Below are 20,107 nucleotides of genomic sequence, written 5' to 3'. Positions count from 1 at the left end.
AAGTACATTTATCTTGACGCAACGAGTAGATCTCAATGGCCATCAGAGCTAGCATTTTGCTAGTTGAACATATTGATTTTGTGATCACCAGTTCACGCAAGTTATGGTGATAAACTCATCTCGTTCAACGGAAACTAATATTTGTGATCTGTAACAAACATATTGCAAAATCAATGTATCTAGACTACAAAATCGATGTCCAGTTCTAGTATATAGCTGCATATGCCATCAATGCTTGTGCTATGATCTTCGAAATAAAACACGACACGAGGTCATGCTGCCGATGCAGCACCAACTGCAGCTACTTGTTCGACCAATGAAGCACCAACTGCAGCTACTTGTCCCACCACACTGCTACCAGCTGCCACATCCGCTCTGCAATATCGTCGCGCTCGTCCTCAGCACTAGAGGGTTGTCAGTACAAAGATTAACCAGAACTGAACTCAAAGTCGGTAACAAGAATAGAATGTAGCTCAAATGCAGTAACAAAACTGGAACTACACTCAGATTCAGTAAATAAACTAGATGTGGACTTATTCAGTAAAAAAAAGTAGAAAAATTCAGTGACGATTATAGAACTGGATGCAAATTGAGTATGCATATTCAGTAATGAAACTAGACATGACTATATATAATTTTCTCTAGTTGAAAATATGCATCAATTCCAAATATTGATTAGGATTGTGGTCATTGATCTAACTGAAAGCGTGAAACAAAATTAATTACAGGAAAGTAAACCAGGTATCAATTCTGAGAAGTCATATAAGAATCCTGCTTCCAGCAAGTCAGCAACAAAACAACAGATCGAGAAATTAACAAACCTTAAATTGACAGGATGGTAAAGGCCATGGCAGAAGTAGAGCACGCGTGGGGTGGCGGTGTAAACAGCAGGATGGGCGGTGGGCACAAGCCAAATCTGGAAGTAGACCCATGGTCTGATTCAGGCTATTCGGAACCGAGGTGGGATCGAACCAGAAAGAAGGGGAGACCCTCCTGAGCTCAATCTTGCCTCCGCCGTTACAACCAAACTAGCTTGGTCGCAAATACTGTCATGTACAACAGGAAAAACATCAATTATATACGATCTAATATGGAGTTAGGTTCCTTGTTTGAAATACAGACATACCTACTTGCAAAAACCATAGTATTTCAAACATAACAACCTCAATTATTTGCAACCATGCTAGCCTGATCATAATTAATGTCATATGTGACTAGAAAAACTCAAATAACATTTAATCCAACGTCAGGCTATGTTACAAGATTGAGTGAAGCATAAAAGCCTTAGTTATTTACAACTAAACTAGCCTAATCACAAATATTGCCATGTGTGACTAGAAAACTTGAATTATATATGATCAAGCATCAAATTAAATATTGCGAGACCAAGATTTTTTGAGATTTATATATCACATAATGGTCCAATATCACAAGCTCCTGAAAATCATACCTTCTTTTACTGAATTGAAGCCAAATTACTAATTCTGCCAACAAGCTGTGCTAAACCCCCAACAGAAACAGGAAATCGATGCCACCACTACAGCAGCTGCCTCCTGCCATGAGTTTCATGACCATCCTGCATATCAGCAAGGAAAATCAAAATTCATTCCTTTCAAGCAATCTAGTATTAAAATTATGCCATGTGTAAACACAAAACATAAATTCTATGTAATCTAGTATCATGCCTGCTTCCTAATCGCAAATAATGATGCACTGAGTGTAAAAACACCATAAAATATGTTGATATATCGAACGGAAACAAAATAGATTTTTTTTCCCTTCTTAACACCCACAGGACCTAACAGCTAGGCCAGAGAATATATGGTTTAGGCAGTGGTATGCTGATCCACTACCACTACCAGTACTATATACTATAAAACAAATAAAAGCAAAACCATTTGTGGACAGATTTATTTGTGAAAGTTTATTCCATGTGGTATGTGACCATATCATAAGCTAAAGGATTAAGATCTGTATATCTCAATACCAGTTTCTGTTTTCATTTTCACAAATCAAGGTAGTAATTATTTAGCAAAGAGACTCCCAGCCTATACCATGAAGAATCTTTTCCTTTCACGTGTGTTGATTCAGATCGGGCCCTCCATGGTTCAGGTTGAACCATAATGCATTTGATAGGCTAGCAGGTTTTGGAAACAGTTCATTAGACTAGACCTAGAGTATTAGACCGAATTACATAGTGAACAAACAAGTAATCGAGATAATTTATGGATTATTCAAGTTTATTATAGCTCCAGTAATATCAATAGTATTTGACACAATCATCATCTGTGGTTCCTAGTCCTGACTTTCTATATAAAGCAATTATCTTTGAATTTCTATAAGTCAGGGTTTTGTTAGGTTAATTGCAAAGTTCAGCTAGGCGCTAGGCGCTCTCTAGGCGATGACCCCTAGCCTAGCGCCTAGGCTAGCCTAGGCGTTTCTAGGCGTTTTGCCATTTTACTAAATAACATATATATATATATATATATATATATATATATATATATATATATATATATATATATATATATATATATATTATATACAGCAGAAAATGCTGAATAAATAAGTTATATAGAAGCATATACTGCTGAATGTATATAGAAGAGAGAGTAGTAGACATACCTGGGTGGCTTAAATAGGAAGTTGATACTTATCTGAATACCAGCCATCTCCCATCCATTCCAGGAACACACCAAAGGAGAGTAGCAGCAGCTAGTAATTGCAAATTTGAATCACAGACAAGTGGACAGGAAAGCATTACAAGTGCACAACACAATGCATAAATAAAGGTCTTGTTCAGACACCGCATAGTTCTCACAAAAGGAATCAGTTCTGTACAAGCTGAACTAAATCAGCATGCCTGAACTCATGAATCATCATGACTTCCAGTAAATCAGCATGCTACATGCCTCAACCAAATCAGCTGAACTGCAATTTCAACTTAAATCACACACACACAGTAATACCATTCAGATTCAGTCACACAGTCATTCAAATTCAGTCACAGTCATCAATATACAGAAGCAGAGGAGGGGAGCACAGCAATAGGGGAGGGGAGCAGAGCAACCGATGGGGGAGGGGACTCACCTTGCCACTTGGGGCTACCACTGGGGGAGGAGGGAGGGGAGCAGGAGCAGCCGTCGGGGAGGGGTGCAGGAGGCGTGGAGGAGCTCTAGGCGGCGGCGGGAGGGATGCACCGGCGGTGAGGCGGGGAGGAGCTCCTGGCGAAGGATGAGGAAGGCGTGGACGAGCTCGACCGGTGGTGACGACGACCTTCGAGCTTCGAGGCAGGGTCGCAGGCAGGTGAGCAGCCGTCCGAGCCCGCGGCTTCCTTTCCGCGCACGCGCGGCCTCCTCCCCGTCTTATTCTTCCCGCGCGGGGCTTCTTTTCCCGCGCTCGAAGGCGTCTGCGCACGCGCCCACCGCGGGAGCGAAAACTTTCGCGCGACCGGCCGCGACGACCGCCTCCGCGCTCGCCTAGGGCGCCTCCGCGCGCCGAATCGCCGCCTCCGCGCCGCCTGGAGTCGCCTAGGCGCCGCGCTCGCCTAGACCTCCGCCTTCCCCCTAAGCCAGGCGGACAGGCATCGACTAGCACCTAGTCGCGCCTAGGCGCGCCTAAGGCGTCGCCTAGCGGAACTCTAGTTAATTGTGTGTTGTGATGCAGGATGAACCACAACACACAAGATGTTGTCTGGTTGGCATGATGGATGCTGTAAAAAGGAGAGATGATCAAGATGTAACCTGCATTAATCCACTTACGAAACTTAAATTCACTTTTAGGACTCATCTTTATCCAAATCTATCACTAGCGCAGATCCCCAATTGCATATAACTGTAAGAAGGTCCATTTCACATCCCCAACTATTCTCATACTTGCCGGGCAGGTAGACTAACAGAGCAGCAGCCTCAAACACACCTCGAGAACTTCTCTCGTTAAAAAATAAGATCTAGTATAAGAAAAATATGCCAGTAGCATCCAACCTACCAATAATTTAACTATGCACACACTAGTTGAAAACAGATAGCCTATAATTTGGCATTCTGCAAGCTCTTTAAGATAACACAAATAACCATGTAATTGAACCTTTTCCCAGGCTCAAGTATCAGCACACGCTAGCAGATTAACAAGAATATCTGACTGGAATCGAAGTTTCTCCATCTATAGTTTGCTTTTACATTTGTTCTTATTCCTTGTTTCATGAACACAACCACACTAAACCTCTGTAGGGTTACATGGACAGGACTCAGGGCCTAAATTCACACATTTCTTGAAAAAAAAAACAAACCTAAATTCACACATTTCTTGAAAAAAAAATAAGTACTCCTATCCAACTACAGGACCAACGGGGTTGCGACCATGGAGTTCAACGGGCTGCACGAAATTAATAGTAGGAACAACAAAAGATGAGGGAATTGAAGGGGACCTTGAGCAGGCGGGGAATCACCTGATCGAAAGGCAGGTGGAGAGGGATCGACGGCGACGGGAGGACGGATCGGACTCGCGGAATGGCGATGGGAGGAGCGAGCGGCGTCAGGAACGGGTGGGCGTCGCCTTGGATGCGGGGAGATGGCCAGCTGCTGGCGGCGGGCAGCGCCAGTCACGGGATCCGCGACGGGAAGAATGACGGAGCCGTGTCGGGAAACGGATCGCGAGCTGGGAGGAGGGAGCGCTATCGGGAGGAGGGAGCGCGCCGTCGGGAGGAGCGGCGGCGGCGGGCGCCCTCGGGAGGAGCGGCGGCGTCGGGTACCGTCGAGATCTGCTCGCGAGCTGGGTCGTGTGGGGGTGGGCCCGGGGGGGGGGGGGGGACAAAACCGCCAAAGAGGTGGGGGTGGGGCACCTGAGAAAACCGGGGTAGCTCGGGTGGTCCGCACCGCAGGTGTGCGGGCGGCCGGCGCGGGTTCGATTCCCAGGAATCGATTCCGGGTTTCTCACCCTTTTTACCGGGGTTGTGTGTGTGCTGGGTGTGTGTGCATGTGGTGGTGTGCGTCTTCGGTACGGCGCGTTCCGAGACTACTCGGGCAGCTTCGTCTGCGTTAAGTCCGGTCAGCGTGGGCGCCCAGAAATCTTACATGACTTTCCAGTGCTCCTGGATGCTTCAAAAAAAAGAAAAAAAACCGGGGCCATGCGGCGTCGGGCGCGCGCCGCGTGGATGAGCGGCTCGTGTACTGAATATTATTCGGTACCTAGGGTATTGTGTAGTGCTACTATATGTATATGTATATGTATATGTATAGGAAAATTTTATTCTACACTCGCTTTTAGCTACTCTCACATGTGTATCTCATCATATATTACGTATCTGACCCAACGAATAGTATGTACATGGAGTATGTGATCATACTTGAATATCTGTAATGGTATATACATTAGGTATGTAACCATACATAAAATATGTGGACATACTTATTTTATATACTAATAATAAAGTATAATCATATATATTTAATAATTAGGATTGCTTTTGAAATTTTTCATATATATATACCTTTGAAGTATGTTAGAATAAGCATATGAACATACGCAATGTGATAAATGAGTATGCGAACATACACACGGTGGTATACTGATGATGAGAGTAGCTACACATACTCGCATCATCAGTATACTGTCATGTGTGTGTGTGTGTATGTATGTATGTATATGTATATATATATATATAGTACTCGCGTGTAGCTACTCTCATCATCGGTATACCATCATGTGTATGTCCGCATACTCATTTATCACTTTGAGTATGTTCATATACTTATTCTAAGATACTTCAAAGGTATATACATGAAAAATTTCAAAAGCAATCCTACTTTTTAAATATACTATGAATATATCTTAGTATTAGTATATAAAATAAGTATGTCCATATACTCTATGTATGATCACATACCCAACATATATATCATCATAGATATTCTAGTATGAACACATACTCCACATACTTACTCTTTGTTGGGTCAGTTACGTCATGTATCATGAGATACCACATGTGGGAGTAGTTACAAACGAGTGTAGAAAGGAATTTTCTATACTCGCGTGTAGCTACTCTCATCATCAGTATACCACCGTGTGTATGTTCTCATACTCATTTATCACTTTGAGTATGTTCATATACTTATTCTAACATACTTCAAAGGTATATACATAAAAAATTTCAAAAGCAGTCCTATTTTTTAAATATATATAATTATACCTTATTATTAGTATATAAAATAAGTATGTCCACATACTTTAATGTATGGTTACATACCTAATGTACATACCATCACAGATGTTCAAGTATGATCACATACTCTTCGTTAGGTCAGATACATAATATATGATGAGTTACACATGTGGGAGTAGCTACAAACGAGTGTAGAATAAAATTTTTCTATATATATATATATCTTACCCTGTAGCCGGCTACAGAATAAATAATTCTGTAGCTAGTTTCAATCCGCCGATTCGAGCTCAATCATCCGTGCACCCCACCGGCTCCAGCAGCACAGCTCGGCTCTCTCGATCGAGCCCCCAACCTTGACGGCTCACTCACACCGATCACTCACCCCTGTTTATTGCATGAAAACTCTGCAACAGTCTTTCTATTAGTCCTTGTCTTCCGTACATCAAACCCCGCTTTGCCCGCATAGTAGCAGTAGAACTTGTAAGCTACAGCGCTGCTCTCGAAACGAAGATCTTCATTTGGGACAACTTCGGCAGGCAACAGGGGATCCTGCAAGGATCGTCACACAAATAAAATTGACGCACATTTTAGATTAGGATGGTTTATGAACCTTAAATCCTGACGTAAATCAGCCTGGTGAGGCCTATCCAAATTTCGGATAAATGAACCATGCCTACTGAATGCCTATAGAGATAGAAACGTAATGCAAAAAAAAAAGTAAATCACCTATGCCATCTGGTATTATGGACTATTACAGAGATCAGGAATCCAAAAATAAATCTAAAACCTACAACCTAATCAACCTGGTACCTTCATCATTTGCAGCCGATATAAACAAAATTAAATTGAATCAAACTAATCAACGTAAGTTACTATAGTATAATATTGTTGCAAGAGTCAATACTAAGCTAAATCAATTGGTTGGAGAAAACTTACATGCATGTACGTCTTATATGGATCAGGAGTCATCATCATCGACGGTGATACGGCTTGTGGAAATGTCCCGGCTGGCAACTTGGTCGGAGTCCCAAGAGATTGACAGGATGTGCCCTGCCCGATCGAGCCAACTCCGTTGCATGTCATCAGCCTTGGGGTTACGACATCTGCAAGGCAGGGGACGCAACATCACCATGCATCATCTACGACGCCTGCGGAGCCGACGACGAGACCTGTGGAGCCGACGGCGAGACCTCCATGGTCTCCTGAGAGAGCGCCATTGGTGCAGGAGCACTTGCTGATGTAGGTTGTATTGCGGCGGACGTGCCGTTGACGACAACCATTGAAGCTCCTTCAGGTGCACTAGAATCGAACGAAAGTGCTAGCTCAGTAGGCTGCATCTTGGAATCTTTCAATCTGATTTTTTACTACTACAGAAGCTAAAAAAACGGGAGGAATTGGTAACGCAATGAGAGAGCATGGGCTATGCAGGTAGTTAAAGGCTCATGAATATGCTAATTACTACCACAGGCCATCAATGATCATCCCGCTCGGATAGCTGGACGCTCGGCTCGCATGACACATGCGTGGCTCGCGCTACTCGCATAAAGGAATCCTGGATGCTCGGCTCGTAGGTGTTAGTGACTGTGGGCATTACGATGGTAAATCACAGCACGCCATGTGGACTGGCCACAGAATAGCTATTTTGTAGCTGGCTACAGAATAAATAATTCTATAGCCAGTTTCAATCCGCCGATTCGAGCTCTATCATCCGTGCACCCCACCGCTCACGGCTCCAGCAGCACGGCTCGGCTCTCTCGATCGAGACCCCAACCTTGACGGCTCACTCACACCGATCAATCAATAGTTACAGAAAAAGCGATCCCTAATTTCTGTCCACAGTAACACCGATACCCAGATTCTTCGCCGGGCAGGAAGCACGATGTGCAACCCACCGGAGACGCCGCCGCTCTGCCATTGCTGCCCGAGATCCCCTGATTGCCGCAGCTTCCTCAATGGCTTGCCAATTTCACCAGACAAAACTCCAATTCGTCCCCCACCATCTTCTCCCTGCTGGAACCTCGCTTCGTTGCCGCTGGAGACGCCCCAATCCTCCACCGGCGACGACGCTGGTGAATTCCAACTGCATCCCTGCAGTTCCCCCACCTGAGACCCCCATCCTCCACCCCCCATGCTGGCCTGTGCAATCCGTCTAGAGATTCCACCGGCGTGCCTGCTAGGGTGACCCGGCAATCCAAATCCAAGCCAGGAGAGGGACCCTGAGGTAAGCATTCACGTAATTCAGCCTCCCACATTTAATCTGACGAATGGCGCCCCTTGTTTTGGAATTTGCCACACGTACGCCCATTAGTTTTTGGACTTTTTTAATTCTCTCATTAGTCGTGTATCATCCTGGATTTATTTTAGGTACACACGTTCTGTACTTTTCAATAATTCACCAATCTTATAGGAAAAATACCAGACTTCATATTTCTTAATTATTTTACTGCACCTTCATATATGGATTCTCACGGACTCATGCTGAATTACTGATTAGTTATCAGGAATTTTCTTTCTACTAAATCATATTTTGAAAAATCCATCTAGACTAGCAGCCGATTCCATTGTATTCATTTACTCTTCAGTATTTTACCTTATCTACTAATTTATTTTCATATGTTCTTGCAAGACCATCTCACACAATACTTTGTAATTTTACTATATGTTCATCGACCCTTCACACTAAACACACCACATAGTAAATTTCTAAATTATTTTTTGCTGGGAATTTTAGTAAGTTTAACATACCTCAGAGCTCTGTGTAAATTATCGATGACCACCAATTTTTCAGTAAATTCTCAATGAGCTGCGAAACTTTTTTACATTAACCGTGCGTTCCTATTTCAGGACCCGAGTAGTTGTTTACTTCCTTTTCTGAAGGAGATGAGGCTCGCTCAGCAAATGCATGGGAGACTAAAATCATTCTCAGTAGAAACATCACAAGGGATTTGGTCCATCGATGTAAGTTCCGTCACTGGTGCTGGACGGCCACCCGCCGATGCTGCTCGGCAGCCACAACCATCAGCACGACCTCAACCACAAGTTCCTTGTGATGCTAATATGGTGAAAACCAAGAACATGCCTCCAACCAGGAGTGTGCACCAATCTCACGCTGGACCTAGCACTGACAGGGATCTCCATGAAAGTGATGATGATGATGATGCCTTCATGGAACCCCCGCCATGGCGTCGTGTGCTCAAGAAACAATGCACCAATGCAAATTTAGCAGCCAATGCAACTGCAAAGGTACAACATAGTAATCTAGTTCCTCATTTAGGTGCTTCTCATATCATTGTGATCACATGTTTTTGAACCAGTTTTCTATCTTTGTTGGCCAGACTACCAAGACTCTAGTAAAGTATGCTCATGCTCCAACAGTTCGCTGCGCCCCTTCGACATTCAACAAATTTGTTGACAACTTGACCCTCAACCAGCGTATTAAGATCATAGAGATGGGTTTTGGTGGCCTCCTTGGTATATCTGCAGAGAGGATAGGAAGCAGAGAACTATTGAAGTTCTTGTTCGACAGGCTAGACCCCAACAGCATGGTAATCGAACTTGGCAAAAATAGGGGAATCCATGTGACTCCCTTTGCCGTGAAGCAAGTGCTCGGCATACCAGATAGTGATGAAGATCTACCTCTACAAACAAACAACCATGCATCCAAGGCTCTGTCCAAACTCAAGATTATGTTGGGTCTTGAAGAATCCCAGGACCTTCACGCGAGCCATCTCCAAAAGATCTTGAAGGATGATTTAGAGCTGTGCTCTAATTTGATTGATGATGAAACGGCAATAAGATTTTTCTTTATCATTGCTTCTAACAAGCTCCTGTTTCCTAGCACAGATAACAACATCAGATGCAAGGATATTTACCTGACTAGGGACTTGTCTTGTTTATCGGATATGAACTGGTGCAAGGCGGTTGTGGATGACCTTAGACATGCTGCTCATGCATATCATATTGACAAGACAAAGAAAGGGACACCATCGCTTCCTGGATGTGCTATATTACTGATTGTGAGTATACCATTGTGTCATCCATAAGTCTGCAGTGACTTTAGTCAATCAATTACTGGGTTGTTCTTCAATTACTATAACAATTCAGTGCTACACTTTTCCAGTAAATATTTTTAAAATTTTCATTATAGATACTGTATTTGGATAACCTACAATGCAAACACCAGATCGAACACATGAACACTCCTCGTGCAAAGTACTTCGATCAAAATGTTATACAAAAGATCACTTCTGCTGATAGAACCAAGGACCAACAAGGGAAGGCTACGTTTGGGCTATTACCGGTGAGTTCTATTACTCAGTTTCTGTACATTTTTTTAATTTTTTTCCCTGTATCCATGTTGTTTTGTAATGCCACTATTTCACTCCACTTTTGCCGTGTGCAGCTTAAGAGTAGCAACAATACTTGCTACTATACGACCCATCACCCATTTTCAGATGTGCCAGCAAACAATGAACCATTGGCTGCATCTTATTTCCCAAGTATACTCGCAGAACTGGGTGGATTTGTTGATCATATTGATAGAAGGACAAGGAAGTCGCAGGCAAGGGCAGCCCTGGCAAAGTTTGATGCCAAATCCAAGAAAGCGTCAAGCTATATGAACACGGGGCAACTGATGTTACAGAATGCACACCAGGAAGTTATACGAAATCTGCGGGCAATTTTGCAGGACAAGGCGCAAGGCAACATTGGTCAAGATCATCATCATCAACCCAACACTTCTGATACAGGTACTGGGATGAGTCCAGCTCATTGTCATCTTCATTAAATATCTTTGTTTATTCATTTTTTTCCATTCCATGTATGAAGCTCAAGCTGATGATGTCAGCATGCATGGTAGCCGTAATGGTCATAACATGGGATCTGAACATGTATTTGACAAAGAGGTTCCATCTGAAACAAGGGAAAATGAGTTGCATTATGGTAATCCCGATTCCCGACATCGAATGTTAGTTATCATTTGCACAAATTATAGAACGCATCTGACATATGCCACTTCCCCTCATTTATATCCTGCATTTCAGGTGGCCACCCTAATTAGGATAGGCCTTTGCAGTTCGCACAAAACGGGGCACGAGAACCAGATCTGTCAAACCATGCAACTCTGCACCATACCCATGATGAAACTTTCCCTCAGACTGATGTAAGTAAATAAAACTAATTTCTTGCTTTATGGTCGCATTCTTAACTTCGCTCCTAAATTTTCCCCTTCTCTCATCAGAATGTACATTGTGATAAGGACATGGAAGGTGAACCTTCACTAGTTTCCTCTCAGGTTAGGGTACGCTGTTTTCAGTAAACAACTGTACTGTTTACCGCACTCTGTGGCCTATCTTACCATTTGAATTCCACAGGTGCATGTTCACACAGGTCTGACTAGTGGTCATGTACTACCTCCTGACGTGGCTGATGGAGACACAACAGCAGCCTTGCCAATTACTAGTATGTATTCTTCTTAACCCCTTTCTTCAACATTTCAACTAAAATTTGCTTATTTCTTAAAACATTTCTTTCTCTCCTTTACTTATTGTATGAAGCTCAAGCCGGTGACGTTTATATGCATGATACTCACACTGGGCACAATATGGGATTTGAACATGAGTTTGACATGCCAATTCAATTAGAAACAAGGGCAAATGAATTGCATTCTGGTAATTCCCTTTCCAAATCAAACTTGCCAGTCCCACACAATCATAAAGGCACCTTAAATACTACATATTCACTAATACATATTCTGTGCTTCAGGTGACCACACCAACCAAGACATCAACCACGCCACACCTATGCAGTTGAAACAACACATGGCCCTAGAATCAGGGATCCCAATCCCTGTAGCGCAGCACAATAGCCATGATGATAGTTTCCCTCGTTCTGATGTAATTCACTTAACCTGATTACTTTTTTGGTTGTCACTTTCATAATTTTTCCCTAATTCCTCCTTGCTCCCTCCAAAAGAATCACAATATACAGGATGATAAGGAAATTGAAGATGAACCTTCACCTATCTGTTCTCAGGTGACATCTGATGTTTACAATGAACACTTCTAACATTTACCACAATCTGTTAAATATCTTACACAGATTTTATTTGACAAATGCAGGTTCCCATAAATGTAACCATTGATCAACTCGTGCCTCCTATTGCAGCTGAAGGAGCTACTGGCCCAGACATTGCTGGCAGTACGTAATTTCTTCTTAACTTGTTTGTCCCACATTTCGCATATATTTCCCACATTTCACATGTATTCTACTCATGTCAGTTGTAGGAAGCCATCATAATGCTGATGCTGCAACCTCAAGCTACAGTGTGACTATACCAACACCGGGTGTTGTTTTGGACACCGACGATCTAGAACCATATCAGGTTGCACAACTTAACCTCCTACTGTAATTTATATACATTTTTGGTGCATTTCGTTTATGTCATAACATTTACTCAAATGTTGGCAGATGGAAGCAACTCATATGGCAACTGACGACCCCCTAGGCCATGTTCTTTTCCATCCTTGCACTCAAAACGAGCCCATCCAGCGTCCATCAATTGTTCCTAGACCACAACGCCTTACCAAACGCCCAGCCATGTACGTGTCACCTTTTAAAGGTGATCCACAATGAGCAAAAGTTCCTATGTCAAAAGCACTTGCTGTAAGGAAGAAGTTCCACCCTCGCCTAAAGTGTTTAAGGTATTGTTTATGAAATAACTCCTAAACATTATATGCAACCAGCTTAAACTTACAATCATTGCTTTACCAGTGATGTGTTCATTCGCTATGGTCTGAAAGAATTCAATGGAGAAGAAATATTCGAATCGTTCGTTGATGACGAATGGCTTTCAACCAAATTCATGTCCTACTTTGTTGCTTGCTTGAGCCATGATGAATCAATCCACATGGCTGAGGGTGTTGGATACAGGGTCTTCCTATCTCCAGAGATTGGGGTGAGTCCACACGAATGGCACCTTAACTACTCCAGTGCTCAGCCAATAATCCTTGTGTACTAACCTTTATATTTCATAGCAGGAATATGTAAATATAGAGGAAGATGAGGACTTTTCCTAGTGGGATTCTCCACCGGCCCTAGCCATTTTATAGCGTGACATTGAGCACGTCGACCCAACCAAAGTAAAGCTTGTAAGTACCTCAAAACAACCTCACATGATAGTGATTACTTTTTCCTACCTAAAATATTTTTTTATCATATACAGTTCTGTTTGCCTGTGATGGAGGAGGACCACTATAGTGTCTACTGCATCAATTTCATTCACGATCGGATAGATGTACTTGATTCTAGTCCAGAAGACCACATAATTTATCATAATGTTCTCGGTGACAGGATCATTCAAAGGCTTAATCTCCTATTCCAGCTGGCCACGGATTATAGAGTCAAGCAGTTTACTCGATTCAAGCGCCCAATAATTGACGTATGTATGCACTCACACGAGAACGATTGTGTATTCTTTGCAATCAAGTTCATGGAGCTTTGGAATGGTGATTCTTTCCATGTTCCCATCCTCACAGTAAGGCTTACCATTTTTACCAAATATCCATGAGTTTACTTTTCCTCCAACATCCTAAGTCCTGATTTTGTTTTTCACGAATTCAAATGTAGGCAAACGGACGTCTGTATAGGTCTGAGCTCTTATTCTACGGCCTCTACCATCCACTGAACACTATCAAGAAGCTCCCTACTGGACTAGTAGCATACAGGCCTCGTCTGTGACCCTCCTGTCTCCTCCAAATTATCGTCGAAATATGTGTGCAAGTGAACAAGTCTGTTATCAATTTTTTCCCACTAGGACAAGACTGAGTTGTCCCAGGGTTGTCAGTTACTGTATTGGAGTAATTATAGTTATCTATAAAAAAAATTCTAGAATACTATGCCCATATCTATGGCATGGAAATACTACTTTTCAATGTTAATTATCATGATTCTGTACCAATCTACTACCTTGTATTATAAGTTACTACAATAAGATGCCTAATTACCATAACTTAGTCACTGTGCTTGTTAACTCAGTCTGTTAACTATGCTGTGTGTTTACTCCAATATGCATCCTGCGGGTACCAATAACTATAAGTGACTTGTCAATTTTGACTGATATTTAGTTCTCAACTTCATCTAATGACTACTTCTCAACTTCATCTGATAATTATAGTCTATTTCCTAGTATCTACCTAACTTGTTATACAATAATGATGGCAAAGAGATAGCTATGACTTACATTAATTGGAAAAGTCCAAGATGAAATATAAAACACCTTGTTCCGATAATTATGATGTCCATTTACTAAAATCTGGATTTAACTGACTAGCCATATGGTTGTCACAATGGCATACTAACAAACTATTGTTGACCGGAATTAGTGTACTATGGTGACTCATTTTACTTGAATTACGTGATACACCTATGTAATCAGGAGACAATAATTAGGGTGATGAGCTAAATATAAAGTGCTAGCGAGGCAGAAGACAAGGTCCATATGTGTGCCGCTGTGCGCTGCGGACATGAATACTTTACCACGAGTGACACATACAAAGAATTTAACGAGAGCACATCGATTAACCTTTCATTCCAAAGGAATTTCCTAGTCAACACACTAAACAAAATCATAAGGTGCATGCAGGAACAAACCATGTACAATATAATAAGCAAAATATAGTAAACACATCATCGCCTTTGCCCACTGTTAGCGCCTCCATTATTATGTCCATTCTGATGCCTACCTCATGCAGCTTCGTCAAACTCCTTCACCAAATGCCTTTTAGTGGGGGGTCGTCCTCTCTTCCGTCCCATCAAGCTGCGCATCCCCTTGCTTGCTTGCTTTTTTGCATTGTCTGGGTTTAGTTTGCATCCAGTAATATAGTGTCCCTTGCCTCCACAGTAGCTACAAACATGGATGCCTTGTGTTGTACCTTCATCACCATTATCAATTTGTTGCGCCCCGCGCTTCCTACCCTTTGTTCTAACCTCTTTCGGCGCATAATTTGAGATTTGCGAATCATTTGCAATCTGGGGTGCTCTAGAGCCCTCTCTAGTTTCATTTTCCACATTTTGGTTATTCTCATGTTCCACCACTCGAGATGGTCCAGAATCTCCTAGAATAGCCTCAGCCCACATAGCTAATGCAGCTAGATCATCACATCCTCTATCAAATCCTGTAGCTGACCTACAGCATGCCTTCACTGCAGCCATTGCAAGTTCTACTAGCTTTGTTGTTCTGGATTGCTCAGTTGTGTAGTTTGGACCCATAGTTACTATGTCATGCCTGTCCCACATAACGAAGAACCTTGCATCCCAACTATACCTCTTCAGCACATATTTTGTAGGTATACTAGTAATCTGTAGATGCGTGAACGCTTTCAACAGATGGGGATAGAACATGCCTGAAATAGACAACATTGACTTCCATCACTAACCAGTAATACAACAAACTGTAAATTGATAATTGTGCTCTAGCCTATTCATGTGTTCCTTCCTGACAATGATTTAACATGTAACTAAGTATAATTTTTTTTACCTGTGTGTTCCCATGTCTTGCACTCACACGTATATTCACCTGCGTTCACATCGGCTTCCACTTTGAAAGAATGCTAAAACCACTAATATGCCTTGGACTGATTAGTGTGGGTTACCAGGTAACTGTTTGCCTTGCCTTCCTCGGGATCAATACAAAATGCAGTACTATATATGTATGTTTCCCGGTACTTCTTGAACACTACACGGGTATATACCTGGCTCAATTGTTTGTCGAATGGTTGCAATGTCACTCTAAAGTTCTCTGCCTGTTTCATTAGCAACAATTAATGACCAGTTACCGCATTTCTAAAAGGTAGCTCATAAACTAACTTCTACAAAGAAGTTTATATGCTGGACCAAAGGTTTCAGTACCTGTGAACAATGTGTTTCACCAGCTGAGACATGATTCGTGTGTTGAATGAACTTGAGCATCCTGCGAGCAAATTTACTCATGCATGTCTTCCTCGTTGCAAAACCCTTTTTATGACTGCCTTGTTCACACTCTCGCTCCTTTGTGTTGATGTCATCCTCCCACAGTACAGAGGCTTCAAATAGGCTGAAACCCACAGATGCCTGGACTCCCAAATGCCCTTTATAGCATCATTCTCTCCCATCCCATACTCTGTTAGCAGCTCACTCCATGCCGCCTCAAACTCTATAGGTGTTAGTGGGTGATTTATCACTGTCAGGAGCTTGATCTTCAGACCTTCATGCTCCTTGTACAGCTTCTTTAGCTCATCTCTGTATTTCTTAAGCATGTGCCATCGGCATAGCTTGTGTTGCATATTTGGAAACACCCTTGGTATTGCAGCAGCCATAGAGCTGTCCTGGTCTGAGCCACAAAGTTGATCACAAAGTTAGTAAAAACTTTATGTATATAGTTGATGACATGTCATTACGACAAAACCATTGTTTTATTGTTCTCACCAGTAAGTATGCATTGTGGGTCCTCACTCCCTGACATGCAGTTCTTGAATGCTTTAAACAGCCACTCGAATGTGTCAGCTTTCTCGTCATGCAGAAGTGCTTGGCCAAACACTACATTCTGAAGTTGATGGTTTGAGACGACAAACATAGCTAGAGGCATGCTATACATATTTGTGCGATAAGTGGTGTCAAACGTAACCACATCACCAAAATCCTTGTATTCCGCCCGCTGGCTTGCATGACTCCAAAATACATTTTTTATCACATTATTTTCATCCACTTGCACCTCCTCGTAGAAGTATGGATTTTGGGCCTTCATCTCCTTGAAGAATTCCATCAGCTTTGGTATGTCATTCTCCCTTTCCGACCTTGCAGATGCAGCCCTCCTATAAAATGTGGAGAATGTGTTACTGCAATTTTCAATTCTAAAATAATTACTATATCATTATGCACTCAAGATATTTATTATATACATTACCTGTTTTTCAGGTCCATCTCAGTGAATGTGAAGTTCTGGACACCACCATACATATCTGATAAATAATTGACTATGGTATTGTGGGATGCATCAGCATGTTGCATCTTGTCAACAATTCCCATGATCACTGGATTCTTGTTCTTATGTGCATTCATGAACTGTGTTAGTCGCGGTGATGGATGCAATGGGTGGGAGTGCTCCAACCTGATCCTCTCAAAGAACCAATATCCCTTTTTAGTGTTCTTCTTAGCCTTCACAAATGCCTTGCATTCACACCTCATTGACATCTTCTCACGTGTCCTCTCTTCATCAGGCTTATAGATTTCCCAATGGCCCTGTTTATTGCATGAAAACTCTGCAATAGTCTTTCTATTATTCCTTGTCTTCCGTACTCAAACCCCGCTTTGCCCGCATAGTAGCAGTAGAACTTGTAAGCTTCAGCGCTGCTCTCGAAACGAAGATCTTCATTTGGGACAACTTCGGCAGGCAACAGGGGATCCTGCAAGGATGGTCACACAATTAGATTGACACACATTTTAGATTAGGATGGTTTATGGACCTTAAATCCTGACGTAAATCAACCTGGTGAGGCCTGTCCAAATTTCGGATAAATGAACCATGCCTACTGAATGCCTATAGAGATAGAAACGTAATGCAAAAAAAAAGTAAATCACCTATGCCATCTGGTATTATGGACTATTACAGAGATCAGGAATCCAAAAATAAATCTAAAACCTACAACCTAATCAACCTGGTACCTTCATCATTTGCAGCCGACATAAACAAAATTAAATTGAATCAAACTAATCAACGTAAGTTACTATAGTATAATATTGTTGCAAGAGTCAATACTAAGCTAAATCAATTGGTTGGAGAAAACTTACATGCATGTACGTCTTATATGGATCAGGAGTCATCATCATCGACGGTGATACAGCTTGTGTAAATGTCCCGGCTGGCAACTTGGTCGGAGTCCCAAGAGATTGACAGGATGTGCCCTGCCTGATCGAGCCAACTCCGTTGCATGTCATCAGCCTTGGGGTTACGACATCTGCAAGGCAAGGGGACGCAATATCACCATGCATCATCTGCGACGCCTGCGGAGCCGACGGCGAGACCTCCACGGTCTCCTGAGAGAGAGCCATTGGTGTAGGTGCACTTGCTGATGCAGGTTGTACTGCGGCGGACGTGCCGTTGATGACAACCATTGAAGCTCCTTCAGGTGCACTAGAATTGAATGAAAGTGCTGGCTCAGTAGGCTGCATCTTGGAAGCTTTCAATCTGATTTTTTACTACTACAGAAGCTAAAAAAATGGGAGGAATTGGTAATGCAATTAGAGAGCATGAGCTACGCAGGTAGTTAAAGGCTCATGAATATGCTAATTACTACCAGGCCGTCAATGATCATCCTGCTCGGATAGCTGGACACTCGGCTCGCATGACACATGCGTGGCTCGCGCTACTCGCATAAAGGAATACTGGACGCTCGGCTCGTGGGTGTTAGTGACCGTGGGCATTACGATGGTAAATCACAGCACGCCATGTGGACTGGCCACATAATAGCTATTTTGTGGCCGGCTATAGAATATAGCTTCCGTATATATAGATATATATATATACATATATGTATATATATGTATATATATGTGTATATATATATGTATGTATGTATATATATATGTATATATATATATATATATATATATATATATATATATATATATATATATATATATATATACATATATATATAGACACACACACACATGGATTTTGCAATGCACTCATGACTGATATTACCGTTCCTTTTCAGAGTTTCAAGATATATACAGGGAGGACAACATCAAGACATACCAATAATGGTTGGGGGTTGAAGGAAAACTTGATGAGATCAGTAATATCCCTCTCCTAGTTGTCAAACAAATTACCATTCTTTGTTAGACTTCAAATTATACTAGCTCATCATGTGACAAAATTGTCTACAGATGCGTATTTGGATTCTACCATTCATATACAATCGAGACAAGACAGCAACCCAACACCTCCAGTGCAGCCACCATCTCATGCTCGGCGTTGGACACAGGGGCAAAGAAATGGTAACTTGTATTTATTAGGAATTAATTGTGTTTCAGTTTTCTGTGTTCCTATATGCATATTATGTCGTTTAGTATATATTATTACATTTTGTTCTTATGGAATAGGCTCAAAAAATGAAAAGAAAAGAGGACGTGGTCCCTAAAAGGCTTGAAGGCAATCTCCAATAGAATCAAGGCGGGCAATCAGAAGATGAAAGTTGACTTCTCCAGACTTGAAGGACCGGTAGGTGATAATTACCGCACGTTCACTGATGAAATAGTAATGTTTACAAGGAAAAGGGTGCCACTCATTGGAGTGAAAACATGGAAACATATCCATCAAGATGTGAAAGAGTCAATAGCATCTGATATATTGGTAATCATAATCTTTGCTTGTGTATACATTTCAATTATAAACTAACGTAACAACTAACATAGTATTTGCATGTTCTTGTAAATATATAACAGGCTAGGTGGGACATTGAGGATAATGATCATTCAAGGAGAATCATATGGGACATTGCTAAGGAGTGTTACAAAGGATGGCATTCAACTTTCAGTGCTACAGCCAAGGCATACAACAGCTACCACCAGAGAATGTTACATAAGCCTCAAGACTTAGATATTGTTGAATGGCACTATCTGTTGAAGTATTTTAGGACTGCAAAATTTCAGGTTTGTTCCACATTGTTAGTTTTACTGAACAATACCAAATTCATACAAATGGCTATGTCTGACTCATTAAGATTATTGTTCAAATCTTGACATTCTATAGGAAAGGAGCATATAAAATTCAAGGATTCGAGGCAAACAAAGGACCAGACATTTGTCAGGCTCTAAGCCTTATGCTCAGTGCAGCTATGAGAAGGTAATAACTGGAGAAGCACATCTACAAGTTTTCTTGTAGGATATATTACTAATTTGTTATGTTCT

The 20,107-nt window shown here is 41.9% G+C and overlaps 1 protein-coding gene and 1 long non-coding RNA gene across 10 annotated transcripts; one reads left to right on the top strand and one right to left on the bottom strand.

Annotated features, from left to right (window-relative positions):
- Window positions 1-26: 26 nt before the first annotated feature.
- Window positions 27-4,803, bottom strand: LOC120651319. The gene is made up of 4 exons (XR_005666119.1): window positions 4,448-4,803; window positions 1,451-3,712; window positions 822-1,046; window positions 27-404 (listed from the first exon to the last, which is right to left on the bottom strand). It is a non-coding gene; the product is annotated as an uncharacterized LOC120651319 (long non-coding RNA).
- A 3,124-nt stretch (window positions 4,804-7,927) lies between these two features.
- On the top strand, window positions 7,928-14,176 carry LOC120651318. Of its 9 annotated transcripts, XR_005666118.1 has the most exons (18): window positions 7,928-8,381; window positions 9,005-9,403; window positions 9,496-10,176; window positions 10,308-10,908; window positions 10,988-11,101; window positions 11,203-11,321; window positions 11,400-11,453; window positions 11,533-11,620; window positions 11,716-11,829; window positions 11,924-12,054; window positions 12,134-12,193; window positions 12,280-12,358; window positions 12,439-12,542; window positions 12,629-12,861; window positions 12,932-13,115; window positions 13,198-13,308; window positions 13,383-13,694; window positions 13,787-14,176. XR_005666118.1 is itself a non-coding variant. In XM_039928785.1 (13 exons), exons 2-7 carry the CDS (start codon window positions 9,041-9,043, stop codon window positions 11,217-11,219), a joined length of 1,638 nt encoding a protein of 545 aa, XP_039784719.1. In that variant the 5' UTR covers window positions 7,934-8,381; window positions 9,005-9,040; the 3' UTR covers window positions 11,220-11,321; window positions 11,400-11,453; window positions 11,533-11,620; window positions 11,716-11,829; window positions 11,924-12,054; window positions 12,134-12,193; window positions 12,280-12,330. The 9 variants fall into 9 exon arrangements, 8 of the variants coding, with proteins under 8 accessions (XP_039784719.1, XP_039784717.1, XP_039784718.1 ...); XM_039928785.1 differs by lacking the exons at window positions 12,439-12,542; window positions 12,629-12,861; window positions 12,932-13,115; ... (1 more) ...; window positions 13,383-13,694; window positions 13,787-14,176 and having other exon boundaries at window positions 7,934-8,381; window positions 10,344-10,460; window positions 10,563-10,908; window positions 12,280-12,330; XM_039928783.1 differs by lacking the exons at window positions 12,439-12,542; window positions 12,629-12,861; window positions 12,932-13,115; ... (1 more) ...; window positions 13,383-13,694; window positions 13,787-14,176 and having other exon boundaries at window positions 7,935-8,381; window positions 10,308-10,460; window positions 10,563-10,908; window positions 12,280-12,330.
- The last annotated feature ends 5,931 nt before the right edge of the window (window positions 14,177-20,107 follow it).

Source organism: Panicum virgatum, chromosome 9K (genome assembly GCF_016808335.1).
Source record: "Panicum virgatum strain AP13 chromosome 9K, P.virgatum_v5, whole genome shotgun sequence".
NCBI lineage: Eukaryota > Viridiplantae > Streptophyta > Magnoliopsida > Poales > Poaceae > Panicum > Panicum virgatum.
The sequence above is the reverse complement of the archived record's forward strand: the minus strand, read 5'-3'. Positions and strand labels throughout refer to the sequence as shown.

What these genes read in the sequence shown, in the direction of transcription:
- LOC120651318 (XM_039928783.1), top strand. Translation starts at nt 9,041, where the DNA reads ATGAGGCTCGCTCAGCAAATGCATGGGAGACTAAAATCATTCTCAGTA. An exon ending in CAGCCAATGCAACTGCAAAG is followed by an intron (nt 9,404 to 9,495) that starts GTACAACATAGT and finishes TTTGTTGGCCAG; the next exon opens with ACTACCAAGACTCTAGTAAA. An exon ending in CTACGTTTGGGCTATTACCG is followed by an intron (nt 10,461 to 10,562) that starts GTGAGTTCTATT and finishes TGCCGTGTGCAG; the next exon opens with CTTAAGAGTAGCAACAATAC.